The sequence below is a fragment of the Saimiri boliviensis genome, chromosome 5, assembly GCF_048565385.1.
Source record: "Saimiri boliviensis isolate mSaiBol1 chromosome 5, mSaiBol1.pri, whole genome shotgun sequence".
In the NCBI taxonomy this organism is placed as follows: Eukaryota; Metazoa; Chordata; class Mammalia; order Primates; family Cebidae; genus Saimiri; species Saimiri boliviensis.
Genome location: NC_133453.1, coordinates 80072367 through 80098034, shown reverse-complemented (window position 1 = coordinate 80098034; position 25668 = coordinate 80072367). Strand labels below are relative to the sequence as shown.

Genomic DNA, 25668 nt, shown 5'->3' with positions numbered 1-25668 from the left:
TATTGGCCTGAAATTTTCTTTTTTTGTTGTTGTTGTGTCTCTGCCAGGTTTTGGTAGCAGGATGATGCTGGCCTCATAAAATGAGTTAGGGAGGATTCTCTCTTTTTTGATTGTTTGGAATAGCTTCAGAAGGAATGGTACTAGCTCCTCTTTGTACCTCTGGTAGAATTCAGCTGTGAATCTGTCTGGTCCCGGGCTTTTTTTGGCTGTAGGCTATTAAGTACTGCCTCAACTTCAGAACTTGTTATTGGTCTATTCAGGAATTCAACTTCCTCCTGGTTTAGTCTTGGGAGTCTAATTCTGTTTGTATGTCCAGGAATTTATGCATTTCGTCTATATTTTCTAGTTTATTTGCATAGAGGTGTTTATAGTATTCTTTGATGGTAGTTGGTATTTCTGTGGCATCAGTGGTGATATCCCCTTTATCATTTTTTTATTGCATCTATTTGATTTTCTTTTTTCTTCTTTATTAGTCTGACTAGCAGTCTATCTATTTTGTTGATCTTTTAAAAAACCCAGTTCCTGGATTCACTGATGTTTTTGAAGGGTTTTTTTGTGTGTGTGTCTCTATCTCCATCAGTTCTGTTCTGATCTTAGTTATTTCTTATCTTCTGCTAGGTTTTGAATTTGTTTGCTCTTGCTTCTCTAGTTCTTTAAATTGTGATGTTAGGGGGTCAATTTTATATCTTTCCCACTTTCTCTTGTCAGCAGTTAGTGCTATAAATTTCCCTCTAAACACTGCTTTAAATATGTCTCAGATATTCTGGTACATTGTATCTTTGTTCACATTGGTTTCAAAAATGTTACTTATTTCTGCCAAGCAGGTTGTTCAGTTTCCATGTAGTTGTGCAGTTTTGAGTGCTTATCTTAATTCTAGTTCTAATTTGATTGCACTAAGGTTTGAGAGACCGTTTGCTATGATTTTCATGCTTTTGCATTTGCTGAGGAGTGTTTTACTTCCAATTATGTGATGAATTTTAATAAGTGTGATGTGGTGCTGAGAATGTATATTCTGTTGATTTGGGGAATAGAGTTCTGTAGATATCTATTAGGTCCACTTGGTCCAGACCTGAGTTAAAGTCCTCAATATCCTTGTTAATTTTCTGTCTCGCTGATCTGTCTAATATTGGCAGTGGGGCGTTAAAGCCTCCCACTATTATTGTGTGGGAGTCTAATTCTCTTTGTATGTCTCTAAGGACTTGCTTTATGAATCTTGGTGCTCTTGTATTATGTGCATATATGTTTGGAATAGTTAGCTCTTCTTGTTGCATGGATCCCTTTACCATTATGTAATGCCCTTCTTTGTCTTTTTTGATCTTTGTTGGTTTAAAGTCTGTTTTATCAGAAACTAGGATTGCAATCCCTGCTTTTTTTCCTCTTTCCATTTGCTTGGTAAATATTCCTCCATTCCTTTATTTTGAGCCTAGGTGTGTCTTTGCACGTGAGATGGGTCTCTTGAATACAGCACACTGATGGGTCCTGACTCTTCATCCAATTTGCCAGTTGGTATATTTTAATTAATTGGGGCATTTAGCCCATTTACATTTAAGGTTAATATTGTTATGTGTAAATTTGGTCCTGTTATTACGGTGGTAGCTGGTTTATTTTGCCTGTTCATTGATGTAGTTTCTTCGTAGTGTCAATGGTCTTTACAATTTGGTATGTTTTTGCAGGGGCTGGTACCGTTTTTTCCCTTTCCATATTTAGTGCTTCCTTCAGAAGCTCTTGTAAGGCAGGCCTGGTGGTGACAAAAATCTCTCAGCAGTTACTCGTCTGTAAAGGATTTTATTTCTCCATCACTTATAAAGCTTAGTTTGGCTGGATAGAAAATCCTGGGTTGAAAATTCTTTTCTGTAAGAATGTTGAATATTGGCCCCCACTCTCTTCTGGCTTGTAGGGTTTCAGCAGAGAGGTTTGCTGTTAGTCTGATGGGCTTCCCTTTGTGGGTAGCCCAACTTCTCTCTGGCTACCGTTAACATTTTTTCCTTCAATTCAACCTTGGTGAATCTGACAATTATGTGTCCTGGGGTTGCTCTTCTTGAGGATTATCTTTGTATATTTCCTGAATTTGAATGTTGGCCTGTCTTGCTAGGTTGGGGAAGTTCTCCTGGATAATATTCTGAAAAGTGCTTTTCAACTTGGTTCTATTCTCCCCATCATGTTCAGGTATACCAATCAAATGTAAGTTTGGTCTTTTCACATAATCCCATATTTTTTGGAGGCTTTGTTAATTCCTTTTCATTCTTTTTTCTCTAATCTTGTCTTCATGCTTTATTTCATTAAGTTGATCTTCAATCTCTGGTATCCTTTCTTCTGCTTGATTGATTCGGCTACTGATATTTGTGTATGCCTCACGAAGGTCTCGTGCTGTGTTTTTCAGCTCCATCAGGTCATTTATGTTCTTCTCTAAAATGGTTATTCTAGTTAGCAATTCCTCTAACCTTTTTTCAAGGTTCTTAGCTTCCTTGCATTGAGTTAGTACATGTCCCTTTAGCTTGGAGGAGTTCGTTATTACCTGCCTTCTGAAGCCTACTTCTGTCAATTCGCCAAACTTATTCTCTGTCCAGTTTTGCACCCTTGCTGGTGAGGAGTTGTGATTCTTTGGAGGAGAAGAGGTGTTCTGGTTTTGGGAATTTTCAGCCTTTTTGCACTGGTTTTTCTTCATCTTCATGGACTTATCTACCTTTGGTCTTTGATGCTGGTGATGTTCACATAGGGTATTTGTGTGGACATCCTCTTTGTTGATGTTGATGCTATTCCATTCTGTTTGTTAATTTTCTTTCTAACCGCCGGGCCTCTCTACTGCAGGTCTGCTGGAGTTTGCTTGATGTCCACCACTTCAGACCCTGCTTGTCTGGGTTTCATCAGCAGAGGCTGAAGAATAGCAAAGATTGCTGCCTGTCCATTCCTCTGGAAGCTTCTTCCCAGAGGGGCATCTGCCAGATGCCAGCCAGAGCTATCCTATATGAAGTGTCTGTCAACTCCTGCTGGGAGGCATCTCCCAGTCAGGAGGCATCTCCCAGTCAGGAGGCACGGGGGTCAGAGATTCACTTGAGGAGGCAGTCTCGTGAGCTTAAGTGCTGTGCTGGGAGATCTGCTACTCTGTTCAGAGCCAGCAGGCAGGAACATTTAAGTCTGCTGCAGCTACATCCACAGCTGCCCCTTCCCCTAGGTGCTCTGTCCAGGGTGATGGGAGTTTTATCTATAAGCCCCTGACTAGGACTGCTGTAAAAGTCTTTATTTTAAACATGGACTACAACTCTGTGAAAATTAAAAAAACTATTTTCCCCACAAAATGAAAAAAACTCATGTTGTAGGTACTAAAAATATGTGTTAATAAATGATATATTTCTGGGTAAACGGAATTATATACTTTCATTCAAAATAAGCATCTCAATATAAATACTCTGTACTCTTTTTTACTAGTACCAAATAACGATTAAAAAAACGCATCTCTTTCTAGACAAGATTTCCAGTGTTATTCAGCAACTGAGCATACTCCATCCTTTCTGCAGCTTCCAACCATATACTAACAAACAAAAAATAGTGCCCAACATATGACTCATGAGAATCACAAGCAATTCCAATGTCACTAATTCAGAAAACTAAATGAGAAAAAAGTGTTCAGAAAACTCAGAACCTGTACTCAAGGATGCTACTGAAGCCTTCAATGTAAGAAAAGACATTTCTTTTGGAATACTATGTATGTTAAAGACTAATTCAGAAATAAATACAAAGACAGCAGATTAGAATACACTGAAAGGAGCTCACAACAAAGGAAAGAGAAAGAAGAGTTTAAAAAGAACAGGAAAATATAATTATACAAGTACAACTGTGTTCAATCATTTACAGAAAGTTATCTAAGTAAAAAGTCAATCATAGCATTGTTATTTTTGAGCACAGTATATCATCAGAGGCTTGGACACTTTACAGTCCAGCCATCATTTTACATATAAAGGAAATTTGAACAAACTTGTTAATAATTACTTGATGAAGATTGTACACAGGGTGGAGCAGAAATTATATTAATTTAAAAAAATATATAGTGCTATTTTAGTTATTTTGTAATCCCTAAGAATATATTAGAAAATGGTTCAATGATAATATAATAACAAAATGACATCCTTCTTGGGATTCCATTGACTGGAAAAACAAAAATAATTGAAAACATTTATTTGACAATTTGCTAGGATATTTTGTAAGCAAATATTACATATTTATGCATTATATTTATGCAAAAGTTTCAAGTTTAATTATTAAGTAAAATATTGTTTAGGTTACTGTTTATAAACATGAAATGATCTATAAGGAATAGTTAAAGTTAAAATGCTTCCTATCAATAAATAAATAAATAAATAAATTTTAGGTATTTAATAAAAGGGATGTATTCTATCAAAACTGTGTAAAAGAGCCAAGAGTGATTTTGGGAGGTAAAGATATCTTCTACCTAATTAATCAAAATTGAGGATATTTTCACTTCTGAAATAAAGCTCTCCTTTTAGGCAAATAGAAATTTTATTCCTGTTTAAGAAAAACTTGTTACGCTCTAAACTTTTAAAATATTTTCCATCAAGTGAATGATCTGCCTTAGTACATATCTGTGAACTGGAGTAGCTGGAGTTTACAAAGGTCATTTCAAATACCGGAAGCAAATCTAGGGCAGTGTCTACCAAGGACTTCCTTGTATTTTATTCCTTCATGGGCCTATTTTAAAAGACTTTACTAATTTATTAATTAAAATGATAAAACATATTAAGATATCAAGATTCAACTCTCAAAGACAATTCCTAACAAGCATGGAATACCCACCCAGTGCTATCCCAGTGTAAAATCCAGAAAAAGCAAAAAGACTAGGTGTTTAACCTAGCCTTTATTCAACAAGTCAGTGCAAGTCATGAGAACATTTTATTCAGAGCGCAATAAAATACTATGCAAATTATTAAAAGAATGGCATTTTAAAATTGAGTTAATAAAGGGTATTTACCACATGGGTTGATTGTAGAGCTAAGTGAAGCAACTCCAGTGGAAAGGCCACCTTTTGAAACTACTGAAGCCACAGAAGGTGTCGAAGATGAAGGTGGTGTAGTAGAGGAGGCTACTGAGGATGGTAACCGCTCTCCAGACTCCATATCTATGAGAAGCGAAAATGTTAATTCTCAGTATCTAATAAAAGTTTTTTCAAAAGAATTCAACATATTTAAACATTTCTGTATGCTTTTAAAAGTATAAAATAAATTTAGAAATATATGTTCTTTGGAAAGATAAAATATGGAGTAGATAAAAACGATATAATTTAAAATATCAACTTATGGGATAAGTTTTTTTTTTTTTTTTTGAGACAGAGTTCTGCTCTTGTTACCCAGGCTGGAGTGCAATGGCGCGATCTCGGCTCACCGCAACCTCTGCCTCCTGGGTTCAGGCAATTCTCCTGCCTCAGCCTCCTGAGTAGCTGGGATTACAGGCACGCGCCACCATGCCCAGCTAATTTTTTGTATCTTTAGTAGAGACGGGGTTTCACCATGTTGACCAGGATGGTCTCGATCTCTTGACCTCATGATCCACCCGCCTCGGCCTCCCAAAGTGCTGGGATTACAGGCGTGAGCCACCGCGCCCGGCCCCGGGATAAGTTTAAGTACACCAACTTCTCTTGAGTTTTCTTATATCCCAAAAGTTAACAGTAATTTCACACAAATATGTGTTGCCACAACCATAAATTAACATGTTATATTCATCTTACTCATCCCAAATCTCATCGTCTATTTACTTGCAACATAATTCCTATGTTACCTTAATAAAAAACAAACAAACAAAAATACCACCATATTTGAATGGACGGCATCTTTATCTTCTAATTCCAGACAGCAATATACTTGTAGGTCTTTGGTGTCCCAGAATCTGGCCTGGGAATCCCCAATACAGTGAACACCCTCACTGCCCCTCAAAAAAGGCAAATACATTTCAGAGTTTTACTGAAGGCAAATTTAAATCATGATTTCAAAATAGCCTTAGTATGTGACCCATTTAAAATGACAAAAAGAGCCGGGTGCGGTGGCTCAAGCCTGTAATCCCAGCACTTTGGGAGGCTGAGGCGGGTGGATCATGAGGTCAAGAGATCGAGACCATCCTGGTCAACATGGTGAAACCCCGTCTCTACTAAAGATACAAAAAATTAGCTGGGCATGGTGGCACGTGCCTGTAATCCCAGCTACTCAGGAGGCTGAGAAAGGAGAATTGCTTGAACCCAGGAGGCGGAGGTTGCGGTGAGCCAAGATCGCGCCATTGCACTCCAGCCTGGGTAACAAGAGCAAAACTCCGTCTCAAAAAAAAAAAAAAAAAAAAAAAAAAAAAGACAAAAAGAGGCCGGGCGCAGTGGCTCACATCTGTAATCTCAACACTTTGAGAGGCTGAGGTGGGCAGATCACTTGGGGTCAGGACTTTGAGACCAGCCTGGCCAACATGGTAAAACCCCATCTCTACCAAAAATACAAAAATTAGCTGGGCTTGGTGGCGGCCACCTGTAATCCCAGCTACTTGGAAGGCTGAGGCAGTAGAATTGCTTGGACCTGGGAGGCGGAGATTACAGTGAGCCAAGATCACGCCACTGCACTCCAGCCTGGGTGACAAGAGAAAAACCCTGTCTCAAAAAAAAAAAAAAAAATATATATATATATATATAAGCACTTCTAATCATCTTTATTAATTTGTTTGGCTTTGTAGGTACAGTCTTGCATTGGTTTTATTGCAATAGCTGATGCTGATATTAATAATCTGGAATATAATAGGAATTTTATATTCATTTTAATACTCTATGCATGCACTGATCCCAGAATCAAGCAAGAAAGTGATTAAATTCACCAATGCTTTAAAGAGAATATAATCTACAATAAGAAAAATATACTGCTTACCTACAAGTGAATTTATGATCAGCCACACGAAAACTCTCACCATTTAAATAATCTAAGAAAGATTTCTGTATTGAATTCTACTGGCAACTCACAGAATAACTTTATATTTACTAAGAAAGTTGGATTTGCCGGGCACGGTGGCTCAAGCCTGTAATCCTAGCACTTTGGGAGGCCGAGGCGGGTGGATCACGAGGTCAAGAGATCGAGACCATCCTGGTCAACATGGTGAAACCCCGTCTCTACTAAAAATACAAAAAAGTAGCTGGGCATGGTGGCACATGCCTGTAATCCGAGCTACTCAGGAGGCTGAGGCAGGAGAACTGCCTGAACCCAGGAGGCGGAGGTTGCAGTGAGCCGAGATCGCGCCATTGCACTCCAGCCTGGGTAACAAGAGCAAAACTCTTGTCTCAAAAAAAAAAAAAAAAAGAAAGAAAAGAAAGTTGGATTTTATTTTAAAATATGGACTCATTAAAATAATGCAAGGCTAGTGTTTGCCTAATTTTTGACTGAATCCATAAAGTATGTAGATAATTTTTCTCATAAGATAAATACATATGGGGAAGGTAATCTCAAATCCACATATGAGTAAGACCATTTCTATGAGCTTTCCAATCATATAGAGTTCAAAAATTCTCTTCATATTCTGGTATTGCTGTAAATCACTTCCACAGATGACAGTACTGCTATGATGAGTCTGTCCATATTCTTAACAGAATTTGTATTTCTCTTTATCAGAATTCATTATGGGAAAGGCATAGTTACTACTGATGGTTGCATGCAACTAATGTTTAAAGGGTAGGTTCTGGGTCACCAATAGTAAGTAGTGAACACTGAGACATGTGGCTGTCTGATGGTAAGGCCCTTATAAATTATTTTTACCAAGTCTAATTTCACTAAATACAAAAAAATAGATTCTTTAACGAGAAGAGAGTTTAGGAAAAGGTTATGTTTTCTTTATAGCTGGTACCCTTTTTGTCTTAAAGAATTCTATTTGCTACTTAAATATATAATGGAAGGTGTTTTAAAAAAGTTGCCTTTGTACTCCACAGCAGAAATATTTTGGTGACATAATTAGATATGCACTTTAGCTGAATACTTGGCATATAAGAGCTCAACATAAAATAGTCATTATCTTTTTTATAAGATAATATGCTATGAAGTGTAGGTATTTCTTATTGTTGATAAAACCTGATTCAGGACTAAAGTAAGGAAAATCCAGAAAGTTAAAGAAATATCCAGAAGGCAAAAATGCTTCTTTTGCACATATACAGCTTACTGGATATTACTTTCCCTGAAGATTTAATCTGAATATTTATTTAAATAAATGCAGATGTACAAATGTGTACACACACACACACACACACACACACACACAGACAAAAATAAAGTATCATTAAGTAAAGTAATATATACAACTTTGTTTGCTACAGCACTGCTTAAAAATAAAATTTAAACCTGGCAATGAGAGTAAAACTAGAGGTAGTAGTATAAGACTGGGGCCTTTTCTAGTTTCAGTAAAAGTGTAATTTTTTTCTCCTATTTTTGGTTCTTTTACCTCATTTAAGAAAGAAGGAGCTTAACTTGTTGAAAACATATGCTTATGTAACCATTTTCCTTAGAATCTCTTATTATATATTCATGTATTATTTTATTATTTTATATATTATTTTATATATATATGCAATTTTATTTCAACTATTTTGATACTAAATATTTATTTTTAGCCTAAGATTTCTTAGGTGGCTAAGTAGTCTCCTCACATGTAAAGTACTAATTCTCTCATACTGGCCTTAAGTAGTTCTTGCTTTTAATAGGCATTTCTTAGTTCTAAAAACCAAAAATTGGGAACTACTCGATGTTTATCTTATACATATCCTTTTTTTTTCATTTTATAGAAATTTAACAAATCCACTCTAGCCTTTGCTACACTAGAATAAAGATTGTCTTATGCCTCAATTTATAAGGATTAGTTCTTCAAATTTTCTTTTTTAAGTTAAATATTATTCTTTCGGTTTTATTTGCTATAATTCTCTGCTAAAGCACAAGAAATCCTGGCCATCAACTTGATAGTTAAAAGGTGAGAGGGCAACTTGATAGTTAAAAGGTGAGAAGGCAAAGGTAATTGTGAAACTGTATAATTGTGAAAAATCCACAAAACAATCATTGGCTTAACATATTGTAAAAACTGTTCAAAGAACAAGGTTGCTCTGTTTTTTATTTTTAATTCTAAAATTATTTCAAAATAAAAAGTAAAACAAAACAAAACAAAACACAAAGCCTTCCATACAGTAAGCAGTAAAAAAGTACATGCATTGGAGTTAAAGAGCATAAAAAACTAAACCTTGAAGGAATGAAGAACAGACTACATTGTGCCAGTGAGATATTTGATAATAAACATTATCTGGCTTCAAACACTGTGTCTGAAGGTTTTAGTTATAATCTTGTAAAAAGTATGTAATTTCTCTCAATTCTCAATTACCTCATGAGTTATTTGAAGAAGATGTAGTTGGGAGGATTCAATGAGATAATGCATGTAAAGGGCAGAGTACCTAGCATTCAATACTTGTTAGCTATTGTTTTGAGTAAGTAAACATCTATGTATATAATTACCCATCTGTATACGTGGCAATAAAAGAAAACTTAAGGTATTCTAGATTATTCATGTTAAAGTGAATAAGAGTTATACCATTTATAGATTATGTATATCCTTACCATGGCATTATATTTTTTAGCCAGATAGATTATGAGTCAAGAATTTAATGTCTAATAATTGTATAGATACCAATGGTAAGGTACGTTATCTTAAAATTTTCAAATAAGCTGATTTTTCATCTACAATACAAATAAAGATGAAAAATTAATATATTCATTTTACATTGACAAAATACGTTATCACATGAATTATTCTTTATAATTCAAGCATAGAATGTAAGAGTCTGCAGAAACTCATTTCTTCAGATTTTTTTTGAGATTTTTTTTTTCATTATTATACTACTTTAGGTTCTGGGGTACATGTGCAGAACGTGCAGGTTTGTTACATAGGTATACATGTGCCACGGTGGTTTGCTGCACCCATCAACCCGTCCTCTACATTAGGTATTTCTCCTATGCTATCCCTCCCCTACCTCCCATCCCCCAATAGGCCCTAAAGTGTGATGTTCCCCTTCCTGTGTCCATGTGTTCTCACTGTTCAACTCCCACTTGTAAATCAGAACATGCGGTGTTTGGCTTACTGTTCTTGTGTTAGTTTGCTGAGAATGATGGTTTCCAGCTTCATCTATGTCTCTGCCAAGTAAATGAACTCATCCTTTTTTATAGCTGCATAGTATTATATGGTATATATGTGTCACTTTATCTTTATCCAGTCTATCACTGATGGGCATTTGGATTCGTTCCAAGTCTTTGCTATTGTGAATAGTGCTGCAATAAACATACGTCTGCATGTATCTTTATACTAGAACGATTTATAATCCTTTGGGTATAACCTCAGTAATGGGACTGCTGGGTCAAATGGTATTTCTGGTTCTAGATCCTTGAGGAATTGCCACACTGTCTTCCACAATGGTTGAACTAATTTACACTCCCAACAGTGTAAAATCATTCCTATTTTTCCGCATCCTCTCCAGGATCTGTTGTCTCCTGACTTTTTAATGATCACCATTCTAAGTGACATGAGATGGTATTTCATCGTGGTTTTGATTTGCCTTTCTCTAATGACCAGTGATGATAAGCCTTTTTTCATATTTTTTTTGTCTCATAAATGTCTTCTTTTGAGAAGTGTCTGTTCACATCCTTTGCCAACTTTTTGATGGGGTTGTTTTTTTCTTTTAAATTTGTTTAGGTTCTTTGTAGATTCTTGATATTAGCCCTTTGTCAGATAGAGAGATTGCAAAACTTTTCTCTCACTCTGTAGGCTGCCTATTCACTCTGATGATAGTTTCTTTTGGTGTGCAGAAGCTCTTAAGTTTAATGAGATCCCCTTTGTCAATTTTGGCTTTTGTTGCCATTGCTTTTGGTATTTTGGTCATGAAGTCTTTGCCCATGCCTATGTCCTGAATGACATTGCTTAGGTTTTTTTCTAGGCTTTCCTGTGGTTTTAGGTCTTATTTAAGTCTTTAATCCATCTTGAGTAAATTTTTATATATAGTATAAGGAAGGAGTTCAGTTTTAGCTTTCTGCATATGGCTAACCAGTTTTCCAATACTATTTATTAAGTACGGAATCCTTTCCCCATTGCTTGTTGTTGTCAGGTTTGTCAAAGATCAGATGGTTGTAGATGTGTGACGTTATTTCTGAGGCCTCTGTTCTGTTCCATTGATCCATATATCTGTTATGGTACCAGTACCATCCTGTTTTGGTTACTGGATCCTTGTAGTGTAGTTTGAAGTCAGGAGGCCAAGGTGGACGGATCGCTTAAGTTCAGTAGTTTGAGATCATCCTGGCCAACATGGTGAAACCCTGTCTCTACAAAAACTATAAAAATTAGCATGACATGGTAGTGGGTGGGTGCTTGTAATACCAGCTACTTGGGAGGCTGAGGCAGGAGAATTGCTGGAACCCAGGAGGTGGAGGTTGCAGTGAACCTAGGCCACACCACTGCACTGCAGCCTGGGCAACAGAGTAAGACTCTGTCTCAAAACAAAAACAAAAACAAAAACACCACAAAGAAAGTTAACTAGTAAAGATAACTACGACCACAACTTAACACAAAACACTACAGTGAAAAAAATTGTTGTGAATCATGGGAGAAAAATGTACAGAAGATGAAGGACTACAAATGACTTGATTCATTTTAGATCGTTCCTGTAACCTAAAGCAGTGATTTTGGTTTTGTGGCACACCACCTCCCCTACCAGGGAACATCTAGATGACATTTTTGGTTGTCACACTGTAAGAGTGCTAATGGCACTGAGGAGAGAGGCCAGGGATGCTGTTAAACACCCTAAAATGCACAAGAAGGACAGTCTTTCCCCTACAGAATTATCCAAACCAAACTGTTAGTATTGCTATGAATGAAAAACTCTGATCTAAAGTGTCAAAATAGTTATTATTTGAAATTCAACTAGCCAAAACTTTAAATAGGAATTCTATATAACTATAATAATAAGATGAATCAAGCTGATTTTGATGACCCAAAGCTACTGTAATGTGATAAAATTATACTCAACATATCTTGTGTCAGCATCCCTCTAAGAGTCTAATATTTTACATTTTATCCAAATTTTTAAGCACTGATAATGTATCACATGCAATTAACACACATCACAATGCTCACTCCTATTGGGTAACATAAATTTGCTGTATTTTACCAAAATGACATTTATCTATAACAATTATGACAGCAAATAAAAATCAGAATTTATGAAAATGACAGACCACAACTTCTTCCCTGAATGATTTTATGTACTATAAACAGATTCAATGATCAGTTGTTAATGGTAATATTTTTCAAATTTATGTATCTCAAATATTCCTGGTTTGTATAATCATAGAGTTCATGAACACTGACAGCTGGTAGGTATAAACCTGAACAGGTGCTAACAGGGAGACCAAGACACGTTGCCTAAGATATGTAAACATGATCAGTTCCCTGTGTTTCAGGTGCGCCGATACTTTAGTATTAAAAGTACAGCCACATTCAGTCAACAAAAGCAGAGTAATAAAAAATAAGAATAGCTGTAGATTAAAGATGTAGAAATTACAAATAAAAAAGACTTATTTAGATATTTTTCCTGAAAGCCTTTTTTTAAAAAAATGATTTTATTTGTACTAACAATAGCAAAAGTTCTCTGTGAAAGTTCAAACTACAGCAAATTCAGTGAGTCTTTACTTTTTCCTTTATAATGTATCCTCAGAGAAATACGATAATTAGGAAGAATATCAGGAGGTACTCACTATGCTAATTCTTTTGGCTTATTAGAACCACTAAGAGTAGAGTTTTACCATACATGTTTAATATTTTCTAAAAATTCTGAGAAAGGTATATTTCTAAACTATTTGTTTAGATAACTTCCAGGCAACTGAACATTTGAACACAAGATATTAAATAGTGAAACACAAACAAAAACCAGGCAACAAATGAAAAATTTTCTGTTAAAGGACATTAGAAATAGGGGATGTGGCTGAAATACCTTACTAGACAGCAGACAAAATTATTCTTTGAAAATAGTATGTTCATAAGAAGACTCCATTCATAAAATTTTTACTTAACTACATTTTCAGGAACAGAATTTTGAGGAATTAAGTATGGTATGTAGTGATTTAAAATGTGAATATGTAAAATGAGTTGCTTTGTCACTTGACACATTTTAACTACCATTATATACAAACGATTTATTACATCCTCAAACAGAAGTGTTCTGTGTGTTAACCTGTGATATTGAGCAAGTTTCAGACTCCCCTAAATACTAGTTTCCTTACATAAAAAATTACGAGATTGAATTAAACTAGCTCTCAAGTTTCTATTTTGAGTTTTATAAACTTGGTGGTTAAAAGCAACTGACCTCCCAAACCAACAAAAAACACAAAATTAATACTGCATTAAAATATTTAACAATGTAATTCCATTTTTTCCTTATCATTCTTTTCATTGGTCTTGATTCTATCTCCAAATATGTATCATGTTAAATTATAGATTTCTGTTAAATCTTTTAAGGATTTGCTCTTGTTTTACTTTTACCTCAAGAGACCTGATGGTGAGAAATTATCCAAGCATAAAAGCAGTGGTTTTCATATTGCTCAGTAAATAATATATTCAGAGTATCCCTTTCCATCCAAAGGATTAAATATTCCTTTGCAATGAGCTATCTGTGGGGAAGACATCATCCTAAGACATATGAAAAAGATATAAAATAATAAGATTTGAGTCAGATTTAATATCTATGGATCAAATAAACTGTAGTTATAGTCTGTGAATTTAAATACTAACTAGACCTAGAAATGTCTAACAAGGAAACAAAGGTTAGAAAGATAAAAAGAGAGACAGTGTATGGTTAGCTAATCCTTTCATCTACAAATCCAAGGGGCTCCAAAGAACAAGCAAAGGACTAAAACTTTGCTTAACTAACAAACACAATTAAAATTTTAATGAGAATATCTAAGATAGTTCTGGAAAGCAACTAAGACCAATGCATGAGACTGAAAAACTAAAGCAGAGAATCAAACAGAAATCATGTTACTCTATATAAAATATCCATGTATACTCAGAAGTCCAGGGAACATATCTAATTAACTAAAATTAAAAGTCCCTTTTAATAGGAAAGAGGCAGAACCACATAACAGAAACAACACACCTCTTAAACAACAAAGTGAGGATAAGAGGTTGTGAATACCATGCAAAAACTGTGGGTTTTTCTTTTCTTTTCTTTTTTTTTTGGTGCTGGTCACCCTCATATTAGGTTTGTTTTCTTATTATTACCACTTTCCTACTCAAAAGTCTAGAAATATACTCAAACATACTGGTAAAGGTAAACATAAAGGATATTTATTACATGACTATAATTGCAAAAGACTATTAAAACATATTTCCATCAATAAAGAATTGTTAAATTTTAAAAATATTTACTAGATTACTATGCAGGTATTAAAAAGAATGAGGTAGACCTAAACTATCTAATATGTTAAATGTAAAGAGCCAGGTGGGGGAAACTATAAAGAGCAATATCTCATTTGTGATAAAGAAAGATAAGAGGGGGATTTATTGATATTCCTGTATGCTCAAGAATATTTCTAGAAAAATATATAAGAAATTGGTAACTGTATTTACTTTTAGGTGAAGGGATGGGGAAATTGGATTCTAGGGTGGGAGAATTATTTTCCACCATATATTTTTTGTGCTTGAATGTTTTACCATGTGATTGTATTAATGATAGTTAAGTCAACAAAAAGAGAAAAATTTCTAAAGGTCTGTTGTTGCTAGAAATTACCTTTCAAAATGCTCTAGAGTCTTAGGGTACATTTAAGTCCTAGGAAGTGGGGAACCTACTTCCAGTAACCTTGAAATAGAGGCTATAGCTCTGGTACATATGCCAACTGCTTGTGTCAAGGATCTTCTTGTATATGTTTTGTACATGGTGATTCTATGTGAGATTTTGTTTAAAGGAAGGATCCCATGGCTTTTTTAAAAAGGTGGCAAACCACTGGTCTAATAAATACTGGTCTCATTCCAGTTCTTAATAATATGGCTATCTAATCTATTCACTGTGACGTCAGAGACTGAGTCCTCACCTTCAAGTAGGAGGTGGTTTCACTGTCCTGGTCTTTAATTTCCAATTTCAAACCACTGTACAAGGTATCCTCAAATTAAGTCTTTTTACCTCATAGTGGGTATATTCCTAGTTCTCCATCCCAAACACCTAGATGCTGACATGTGCATCAAGCACGTACTTGGGGAGGTTTTAACTGATTTATTTTATTATCTATTCACTATTCCCTTTCCGAGTTTCAACAAGAGGGTCAAACAAGCAGAAGAAAGAACTTCAGAGCTTGAAGATTTTCAAATTACCCCAATCAAAGATTTAAAAAAAAGAATTAAAAAAAAAAAAAACAAAACGAACAAAGCCTCCAAGAAGTCTGGGATTATGTTAAATGACCAAATATAAGAATAATAATTAGTGTTCCAGAGAAAGAAGAAAAATCTACATTTGGAAAACTTACTTGAAAAAATAATTGAGAAAAACATCCTTGGCCTCAGTAGAGATCTAGACATTCAAATACAAGAAGCTCAAAGGACACACAGAAATTCATCACAAAAAGATGAGGATTACAGGCCATGGCCCAATTGGTATTTTTTTTTTTAACACAAAGAATTGGATTTATTTATTTATTTATTTATTTATTTTTTGAGATGGAGTCTCGCTCTGTCACTCAGGCTGGAGTACAGTGGCGTAAATCTCAGCTCGGGCAACCTCTACCTCCCGGGTTCCAGCGATTCTTCCGCCTCAGCCTCCCAAGTAGCTGGGACTACAGGTCCTTGCTGCCATGCCTGGCTAATTTTTGTGTTTTTAATAGAGACAGAATTTCACCATGTTAGCCAGGCTGGTCTTGAGCTCCTGACCTCAAGTGATCCACCCACTTGGGCCTCCCAAAGCACTGAGATTACAGGCATGAGCCACCACACCTGCCAGGAATTAGATTGTTTTTAACACAAAGAAAGGATAAACACTTGAGGTGATGCATACCCCATTTATCCTGATGTGATTATAATGCATTGTATGCCTGTATCAAAATATCTCATGTACCTCATAATATACACCATGTAGCCACAAAATTTGAAAATAAAAAAGAGCAACAAAAAAAGAAATACACGAAAATGTTAACAATGGCTCTCAGAATGCTGAAGCTATAAATGACTTTAATTTGTTTTTATACTTCTTATTTTTTATATATTCAGTCTATTTCAATTATCCACATTAGAAAATATTAAACAAAAATGAAACACACTTATTTTCTATTTTTTTAGGGGGGAAGAACTAACCTTAAAATTTATATTTGACACAGAAAAATTATTGATCACAAATTGATCAACAATGAAATGAGCTATTTTACAGAGGTAAAATCTATCCTTGATGATAACTTAGGAAGTTGATTCATAATCATTTGTCCAGGATGGTCTAAAAGCGGTGAATTAGTCACAAACTCTGGAGCTTCCTTTCCAGGTATCATTAACCTAGAGTTACAAAATTTCAATGACACTAAAAAGAAATAATTTTTCACTAAAAAGTCACATATATTTTGAGAGCCAACCTATTAGCATTACTGGCCTATTCATTAACTAGAAGGCAAGATTCTAGATTGACTCATAGAGCCAATTTCCTCTCATCTATGCTTTTCCCCTTATAATGAAGAGACAGAATACTATCCATGGATAGGTATTTCTTGATGCCCAATATGTTACACCAATGAGTTGCTGATTATTCAAGTTGTCAAGAACAAATCTGATAGAAATGAAAAAACAGCAATGAAACAAAACATATAAAGAAAACTAACAGAAATTTTAGAATTGAAAAATGTACTAATCTGAATTAAAAAGTCACTGGATGGACTCAATAGCAAAATGAAGATGACAGAAAAAAAGAGCCAATGAACTCAAAGATAGATCAATAGCAATTATCCAGTCTGAACAACAGACAGAATAAGCACTGAAAAACAATTGAAACTGACCCAGAGACCTTTGAGACAATAACAAAATGTCTGAGATTCATATCAACAGAATCTTAAGGGAGGAAAAATGGTGTAGATTTGAAAAATCGCTTGAAGAGGCGGTGGCTAAAAACTTCCTATTTTTGGTTAAAGATATCAAAACCTAAAGATTCAAGAAGATAAGCAAACTCGAAACCGGATAAACCCAAAAAGAAATTGAAATCTAGACTGCAATGCCAGGTGTGATGGCTCATGCCTATAATCCCAGCACTTTGAGAGGTCAAGGCAGAAGGATGACTTGAGGCCAGGTGTTTGAGCCTAGGCACATTAGAAGAACCCATCCCTACTAAATTAAAAAAAAAAAAATTAGCCAGCCCGTATGGATTACAGGCACCTACCTGTCTGTAGTGGTAGCTATTTGGGAGGCTCAACTATTTGGGAGGACTGTTTGAGCCCAGGAGTTTTAGGCTGCAGTGAGGTTTGACTACACTACTGCACTCCAGCCAGGGTGAGAGTGAGACCCTGTCTCAAAAAGGAAGGAAAAGAAATCTAGACAGAAATGAACAAAATGGACAATTTTCAACTAAGGATACAGTTTTCATCAATTTATGTTCTGAAATAAGCTGAAATTTGGAATTATATTATATTGGTTTTCACCTATTCTTTCTGTCAGTGTCAAAAAACTAACTTCTTATAATGTTATTTTTTCCCTAAATTTATAACAAAATTTAATAAATGCTAGTGTCTAAAAGAATATGTAGCAAAATCCATGCTTTAATTTTTTTTGTAAATACTAAATTTACTCACGATAATTCTTAATTGAGAAACCATACATTAAACAGATATGAAATACATAGATGACACGCACAGGACAGTCAAATCTCCGTTTGTTACATTTTTCAATCCAAGGTTTAGATATTGGTTCAATTATTTTAAACAAAATTTTATAATGAGAAGTCCAAAACAGCGATAGAATCTGCCCAACCTCCCAGAAGTTTACTAGCATGGGTGTGACCCATCTAACTTAAGCCAAATCTTAGTATTATGGTTTCATATTAACATTTCATGTTACTTCTTTCCAGATTAATAATATCAAAAGTAAACCTTGAAGTTCAGGTTTTTGTGGGTTTATTTTTTTGGAGACAAGATCTCACTCTGTCTCCCAGCCTGGAATGTAGTGGTGCAATCAAAGCTCACTGACTACAGACCCGACCTTCGGCGCTCAAGCAGTCCTCCCACCTCAGCCTCCTGAGCTAGGACCATAGGCTAGTGCCAGCACACCTGGCTTTTTTTTTTTTTTTCCCAAATTTTCTGTAGAGACGGAATCTCCCTATGTTGCCCAGGCCAGTAACTTGAAGATTTTAAAGATGATATCGATAACCCATGTCATAGACACCATAAAGAGACACATAAAGAAATTAACATTTAACACATACTGTGCTTTGGCTAGCACACTGCAAACCTCTGGAGCTCTAGCATGCATACCTGAAAATGGTCAGCTTCCATTTTTCTCAAGTCTCCATAAATGAAGGCAAGACTGACAACAAAATGTACCATGCTTTCTGACATTACTGGTCTTGTCTAGAATGCATGAAAATTTCCCCCCAAAATAGCTTTTCTAGAATCTGTTATAAAGAGCTGCAAAAAACCAAAAATTTGCAAGAGTCTAGTTTTCAGCTGCTATTAAGTTTATGTAAATTTTACCTGTTTAATAGGTCTGAGGGGCATATTAACCACAAAACAAAAGTTTTAAAGCAGGTTCACAAAAATTTATTCTAGTCCTATCAACACTCACTAATGTATGTCCTCCCTCCTTTAATTGGCTGTTGATATCAATAACAAGGCTTAGAAAATATGCAACAACCAAATTGCTTATAGATTTAAAACATAATTTCAAACATTCCAAATGTAAGTAATGTGCATTTATGATGTTTAGTTATTTATAAACTAATGATTGCTAGTTTAGCATGCGCCTATCTGCTAGAAAGCAGGCATATAATACTATTGTTTGGGAGAAAATTAACTCTATAATTGGTGAGTATCAAAACTCTTCTGTCAAAGGTTATACCAGTTTAGAGCTCTAAAGTGAAATTCAAATTTTTAGCAATCATATTATTATTATTATTATTATTATTATTATTAGATGGAGTCTTGATCTGTTGCCCAGGCTGGAGTGCAGCAGCATGATCTTGGCTCACTGCAACCTCTGCCTCCTGGGTTCAAGCTATTCTCCTGCCTCCACCTCCTGAGTACCTGGGCTTACAGGTGCCTATGACCATGTCTGGCTAATTTTTGTATTTTTAGTAGAGATGGGGTTTCACCATGTTGACCAGGCTGGTCTCAAACTCCTTACCGGGTGATCCACCCACCTCAGCCTCCCAAAGTGTTGGGATTCTAGGCGTAAGCCACAGCGCCCAGCCAATCATATTACTTTAAAACTTCTCATAGGCCATAATAGATGTCAAAATTCTCCTATTTATAACTATTATAGTCAGCTGTTGCTGAAGATAGTCATTATTAGTATCATAATTCTTCATTTTATTTCTCTTACCTGAACGGTCATCTAATTGATTCCTCTTACCCCACGAGCCAATTCATTGTGATAGCACATATCTATTCTCCCATTCCTATTAACAACAAAATTAAACCCAAATTCCTTAGGCTTGACTTTATAGACTTGCTTAGTTCTCAAAACTTACTTCCTCTGTATTTCCAATCAAACTTAATCAGTCACCATGACCTGGTTCTTGCACCACACTTTCCCAAATCCTTAATTTCAATTGCATTGCTCTCCTTAACATGTTCTTCACCCCTTGCCCCATCACTGCATATCAAATCCTCCCTATTCTTTAAACCCCAGGTCAAAGTGACACCATGAATAACGCCCATGAAAAAGACACCTAAAAATTACCTAAGCTGAAAGTCAGAGATCCCAAACCCTCAGCACTGTTGACTACTGACAATTTGAAGAAGTTAAAATTCTAAATCCATAAAATTTTACCAGTATTTTATCACAGTCTCTTTCACTGCACTTACCATATTTTATCCTGTATTATAACTATGAACTTGCATAAATTTGCCTTAGAATTAGTAAGCTTATGGGAATAGAAATCATGTTTTTAGTATCTTACATTTCCCAGAGTCTTAGAGGAATACTTTGCCCAAAACAGCTGCTTATTAAATATTTGTTGAATAAATGAAAATGTGTCTTAATGCATCATGTTTTAAAACAAAAATATGACAAGAAAAACAGCAACACTATAACTATTAAGTTATAAAATCCTGATACTGGAGCTAGTATTTATCAAATCTGTTTCAAAATGATCACAGATTTTAAAATTCAAAGAAAATAATTGATTAAAAATAATTGTATTTCATACTTTATTGACAGAGTCATTTCAACATTTTCACTTCAAACTTAGAGCAATAGGATTTTTATTATCTATTTTTACTTTTGTAGTCCTTGCTTTTAACATGCCAAAAATCCCAGTTAATGTGCCAAAAACCTCAGTTCTTGACAGTACAGAATTAACTCATGGCAAGTCTTGGTGGCTTATGCCTGTAATCCCAGCACTTTGGGAGGCAGAGATGGGTGGATCACTAGGTCAGGAGTTCAAGACCAACCTGGCCCAAGATGGTGAATCCCCGTCTCTACTAAAAATAGAAAAATTAGCTGGGCATGGTGGCGCATGCCTGTAGTCCCAGCTACTCAGGATGCTGAGGCAGAAGAATTGCTTGAAACTGGGAGGCAGAGGTTGCAGTGAGCCAAGATTGCCCACTGCACTCCAGCCTGGGTAACAAAATAAAAGACTAGTACTTAGGTGGCATCCCAGGTGCCCAGCCAAATTAAATATCCCATATTTCTTTGTCACAGACTAGAAGGTTAAGAGTATATGCTGGTGAGCCCTAGAGGAATTTTTAGAATTTTGTTTGGGAGGTCGAGGCAGGTGGATCACAAGGTCAAGAGATCGAGACCTTCCTGGTCAACATGCTGAACCCCCATCTCTACTAAAAATACAAAAATTAGTTGGGCATGGTGGCGCATGCCTGTAGTCCCAGCTACTCAGGATGCTGAGGCAGAAGAATTGCTTGAACCCAGGAGGCAGAGGCTGCGGTGAGCCAAGATCATGCCATTGCACTCCAGCCTAGGTAACGAGCAAAACTCCGTCTCAAAAAAAAAAAAAAAAAAAAAAAAAAAAAGAAAAGAAAATTTTGTACAGTTGCTCTCATCAATGAGAGCACCATTATTTATTTCCTTCAAATAAAGAAAGAATTAACTCATTTGATTTCTGACATAATACACAACTAATAGCCTCAGAATAACAATACCAGCACTAACACAATAATACAATTACTGAAAACACAGTTCTTTTGATCCTTAAAATATAGTCAACTAGTCAAATTAAAATATTTAAAAGTCCCTTAAACAGTTCTTTTGTGTGGTTATACCTTCAGCTAGACACAAAATCTGGTCCAGTCATTACATTTCATTCCAATTTTTAAGGACAGCATTCAACTATACAGCAAGCAATTGTGATGAACCCAAAATCAATGTATCAGAAGCAGTATCTAAAAGTGCACTATCTAATAGGGCAGCCATTAACACATGCAGAAAATTACATTTAAATTAATTAAAATCAAATAAAAATTTAAAATCACACTAGCCATATTTTAAGTGCTCAACAGTTATATCATTATAGAAAGTTTTATTATACAGTGTCAATCTAAATGATAATATTCTTCCCCCAGACACCAAAATCTTCTTAGTGAGAAAGCCTTTTTCATATTGAGTAAGTAGACTATTAAAACTGTTAAAACATGAGTTGGCAGCTTTAGGGCAGATACTGCCTTATTAAAGTTTTCTTGAGAAAGACTGATGTGCAGTATTAGATACAAATCAGCAGTTAGCTCTATGAAGAAACTTAAACTGATATCATGCTACCATGTTTTCTTCACAGGGTTTGGTTATTACTAAAATGTTAAAATTTCATTAAAATCAGTGGGAGATTGAAGTGGAGTTTAGCTTATTTATAAAGTATTCACTTAAAAGCTTAAACTATTCACTCAGAAGATAACCTGAAATAACTCCCATTTCAGGGAGATTATTTGAGGCGGAGTTTAGCTTATTTATAAAGCATTCACTTAAAAGCTTAAACTATCCACTCAGAAGATAACCTGAAATAACTGTCATCTTTCATTACTTCTCAAACGTTTCTACTGAAATATCCTAGCACAAATCGAAAGGGTTTTGTTCTATTTGCAACATTGTAGGCCCAATTATTATTGGCAGAAGAGGCAATAAACATATATCTGCTATAAATGCTCAATGTATTTAGTTAAAAAGAATTTAATGGAAAAAAAAGGTGGCATCATAGAAAAAAAGCAGAAACAGGATATGTGTGCATGGGTTTCCCTTTGCCCTTCCACTGATGCTGATGACACTCTCCGTATGGGGCGGGGCGGGTCTTCAAGAGTTTATAAAGAAACTAAAGCCTAGGTATTCCACTGCCCTTTTATACTACAGCTTACATCAGAATTCCAGAAGGGCCTATTACTAGGTAGGCAAAGCAAACATAACATAGAGGAAACGCTGGCTACCAACCCTAAAATTTTAAGTCACTGTTGACTGACCTCTTTATTCCCAGTTACAGCAATATTTTAAAAACTTTGGGTCATAACCCATTCAAAGTAATGAAATCCACATAGTAAAATCATAAAAAGTGAAATATTCTGGGTTACTCTCAGAGATATTTGAAAAACATATATCTATTTGTATTCCCAGTAATGTATGGTTTCTATAGGGAAGCACGGAAGAATTTTACAATCCCTAATCACATCAGCTGCTATATTAGAATGACTACTACTATATACATATATAAATTACTATTTATATACATATAAATAAATTTATATACACATATACACTCACATATACACGCACATACTACCATTACTATACCAGGAGAATCAGGCTTTGTGTACACAATCCATGGATGAGAGCAGCTGTACAAAATTCTAAGAATTCCTCTAGAGCTCAGCAGCATATACTCTTAACCTTCTAGTCTGTGACAAGGAAATATGGGGTATTTAATTTGGCTGGGCACCTGGGATGCCACCTAAATACTAGTCTTTTATTCTGTATACTCAATTAATTAAAGATACATCAAAGTTATTTCACCCAGATGCTCTAAGTGATAATTATACAAACTTTTAACCATTTATGAAAACATCTGATGTTCAATCTTTCAGGAAGTGTTTACCACACCATGAAGCATGTTAGGTGCTTGGGATATAATGAGTAAGTCAATTAGGTCAAGTACTCTACCTCAAGGGTTTATACTCCAGTAGGTTGGAGCAACAGTGGATACCTAATCAACACTGAGTTAAACAGATTCTTACTAGAAAGAAATTGTGCTAAGTGACAGTACCTGGGTACCAGGTGTTAGAAGATGGTACTATATAAATTCCAGAAATGGGGTGGCCTTTTCAGGGGCCATATGTGTAGATGAGCAAACAAATTAAGAAAATAGGATATGCAGTGGGAAAATGTTATATTTATTCTTAATTTTGCTAATAATTAGGGATATCGATATTAAAAGTTAGGCATTTTCTTGTACTCCAAAAAATATAAAACATTTAAAATGAAAATATAAAATGCTTCTGAAAACAACTGCCATCTTAGAATCCAGTATTAGTTACAAATTTAGAATAGTTTTTAATAATATATAGGATATTATATGCTTTTAATTATTTTCAAATTATCACATTTCTGATTCATCTTTACTTATAAATTTTAGTATCTACAAAGACCATGTGGTAGTACTGGAGTAAAGTAGGAGAAATAGATATGAGTATCCAAAGCTACATATACATTTTAGTCAAAGAAGAAATACTTTTTAAAAAATTAATGCTACTAGAATCACTTGAACCTGGGAGGCGGAGGTTGCAGTGGGCCAAGATCTGCACCACTGCACTCCATCCTGGGCAACAGAGTGAGACTCTGCCTTAAAAGTAAATTAATGCTACTATGGTTAAAGAAGTAAATGTTGAAATAATTCTCATAAAATTTCAAGAGAAAATGTTATACATTAAGGATTTATTCCCTTTTTTTGCCTCTTATGTTGAAATAGCTAGTCTATTATTTATTTAACAACTATTTTTGAGCATTTACTATAAATCTCTATGCTGGTTGAGTTGTTAGAAAATAAAGATAAATCATAGTCATTGTCTTATAAAAGTTCAACATTTAATAATTCTCACTATTCAATTTTCTCTAAATTTCTTTTCATTTCATACTGTTATCTCCATAATTCAACCTAAATCTCAATTACTCTAAGTTTTTTTTAAATGTTTCTGATAAACAGAAATACATGTGCTCACTTCACTAAATTCATAGTAGTAAGAGGGGTTCTAGGTAGATGCAAACACAGACAAAGACTGTGGAGACAGGCAGCTTCACTGATGAAGTTACAGGAAGAAAAAAGACCTTTTGTCTTGATGCAATTTTTTATTGATGACGGTTTTCATAAAAGTTCCACCCTCCACCCCCAACTAGGAAGTAGGAATGTCCATGACTTAATATGCTTTCCCTGTGCTTCACTTAGGCTTCCTCTTTATAGACCGCCTAATTCAACAGATAGGACTTTCTGATGTTGAGGGAATGAATCCTTGTCTCTCAACAGTGGGCCACATGATCCCACTCCTGTGGTCAAAGCTGTCTGAAACAGATATAACCCAAGAAGACAATAGTTGGCCAGAAATCTATGCGTTAATGGTCTCTAAAAGATTCTATAGTCAAATCAGATTCTGATATAAACATTTTAACTGATACAAACAGGGAAACTTGTTGCTGAGGTAAGAGGTCCTTAATGCTGGGGCCTAAGTATACAAATTTTAAAAAGTGGATTGTAAAAAAACAATGGAAGAGTAAGTGTACAGAGAAGCTGAGTGGCCTTGAGAAAGAGAAGATACTCTTCTGTTACTGTTCCTTGCCAAGTGAAGAGCCTAGTAGAAAACTTCCTAACAAATATGCTTGTCTGTCTTTTCTCATGTTCACTCATGCTATTTACACCACCGAGACATATTTTGGTCTTTACTTCCAATAATCCAAACACTATACTCCTTTAAACACAGGTCCTAGAGAGTCCCTTTATCCATAAAGCTGGATCTGACTAATCCTGGGTCACAACTTCCCATCTTTGAATTATGGAGCACTTTAGCTTCCATCCAGGAAGATGCTAATTACATGACTTTTTACGGCTCTGTATTTATTGTATGAATACACTGTATTATTCAGCACACCGCCAGTATGACTGTTGAGCTTTAGTTGCTGACTCAGTACAGTGAGACTAATTATAATTACTTCAAAGAGCTATAAAGAGAGAGCCTAGCACACTTCCTACTAGGTATTTTGTTCTTAGGTGTTTGGCCTGGAGAATACAAAGAAGAAAATATTTTCTTCAAACTTATGATACAAGGGTAAAAAATAACAGCTCAATAAAAGTCAACATTATTTCTTTTGTAAGTTAAATGTGAGCAAATATATGTTTAAAATGTCAAGATAATTTTCAATTCCAAGCAGATTTCGTTCATAGGTAAACCTAAAGAGATGTTCAAGAGTATT

General features: G+C 35.2%; 1 protein-coding gene across 26 annotated transcripts in view; it reads right to left on the bottom strand.

The window, feature by feature from the left end:
- BAZ2B (bromodomain adjacent to zinc finger domain 2B) overlaps positions 1–25668 on the bottom strand; it is a 423693-nt gene that overhangs the window by 171161 nt on the left and 226864 nt on the right. For all 26 annotated transcript variants that reach the window (XM_074399602.1, XM_074399607.1, XM_074399604.1 and 23 more), the window contains one exon: positions 4985–5131. In XM_074399602.1, the coding sequence (XP_074255703.1) occupies positions 4985–5129 (145 nt within the window). In that variant the 5' untranslated portion in view covers positions 5130–5131. The remainder of the gene's footprint in view (positions 1–4984; positions 5132–25668) is intronic.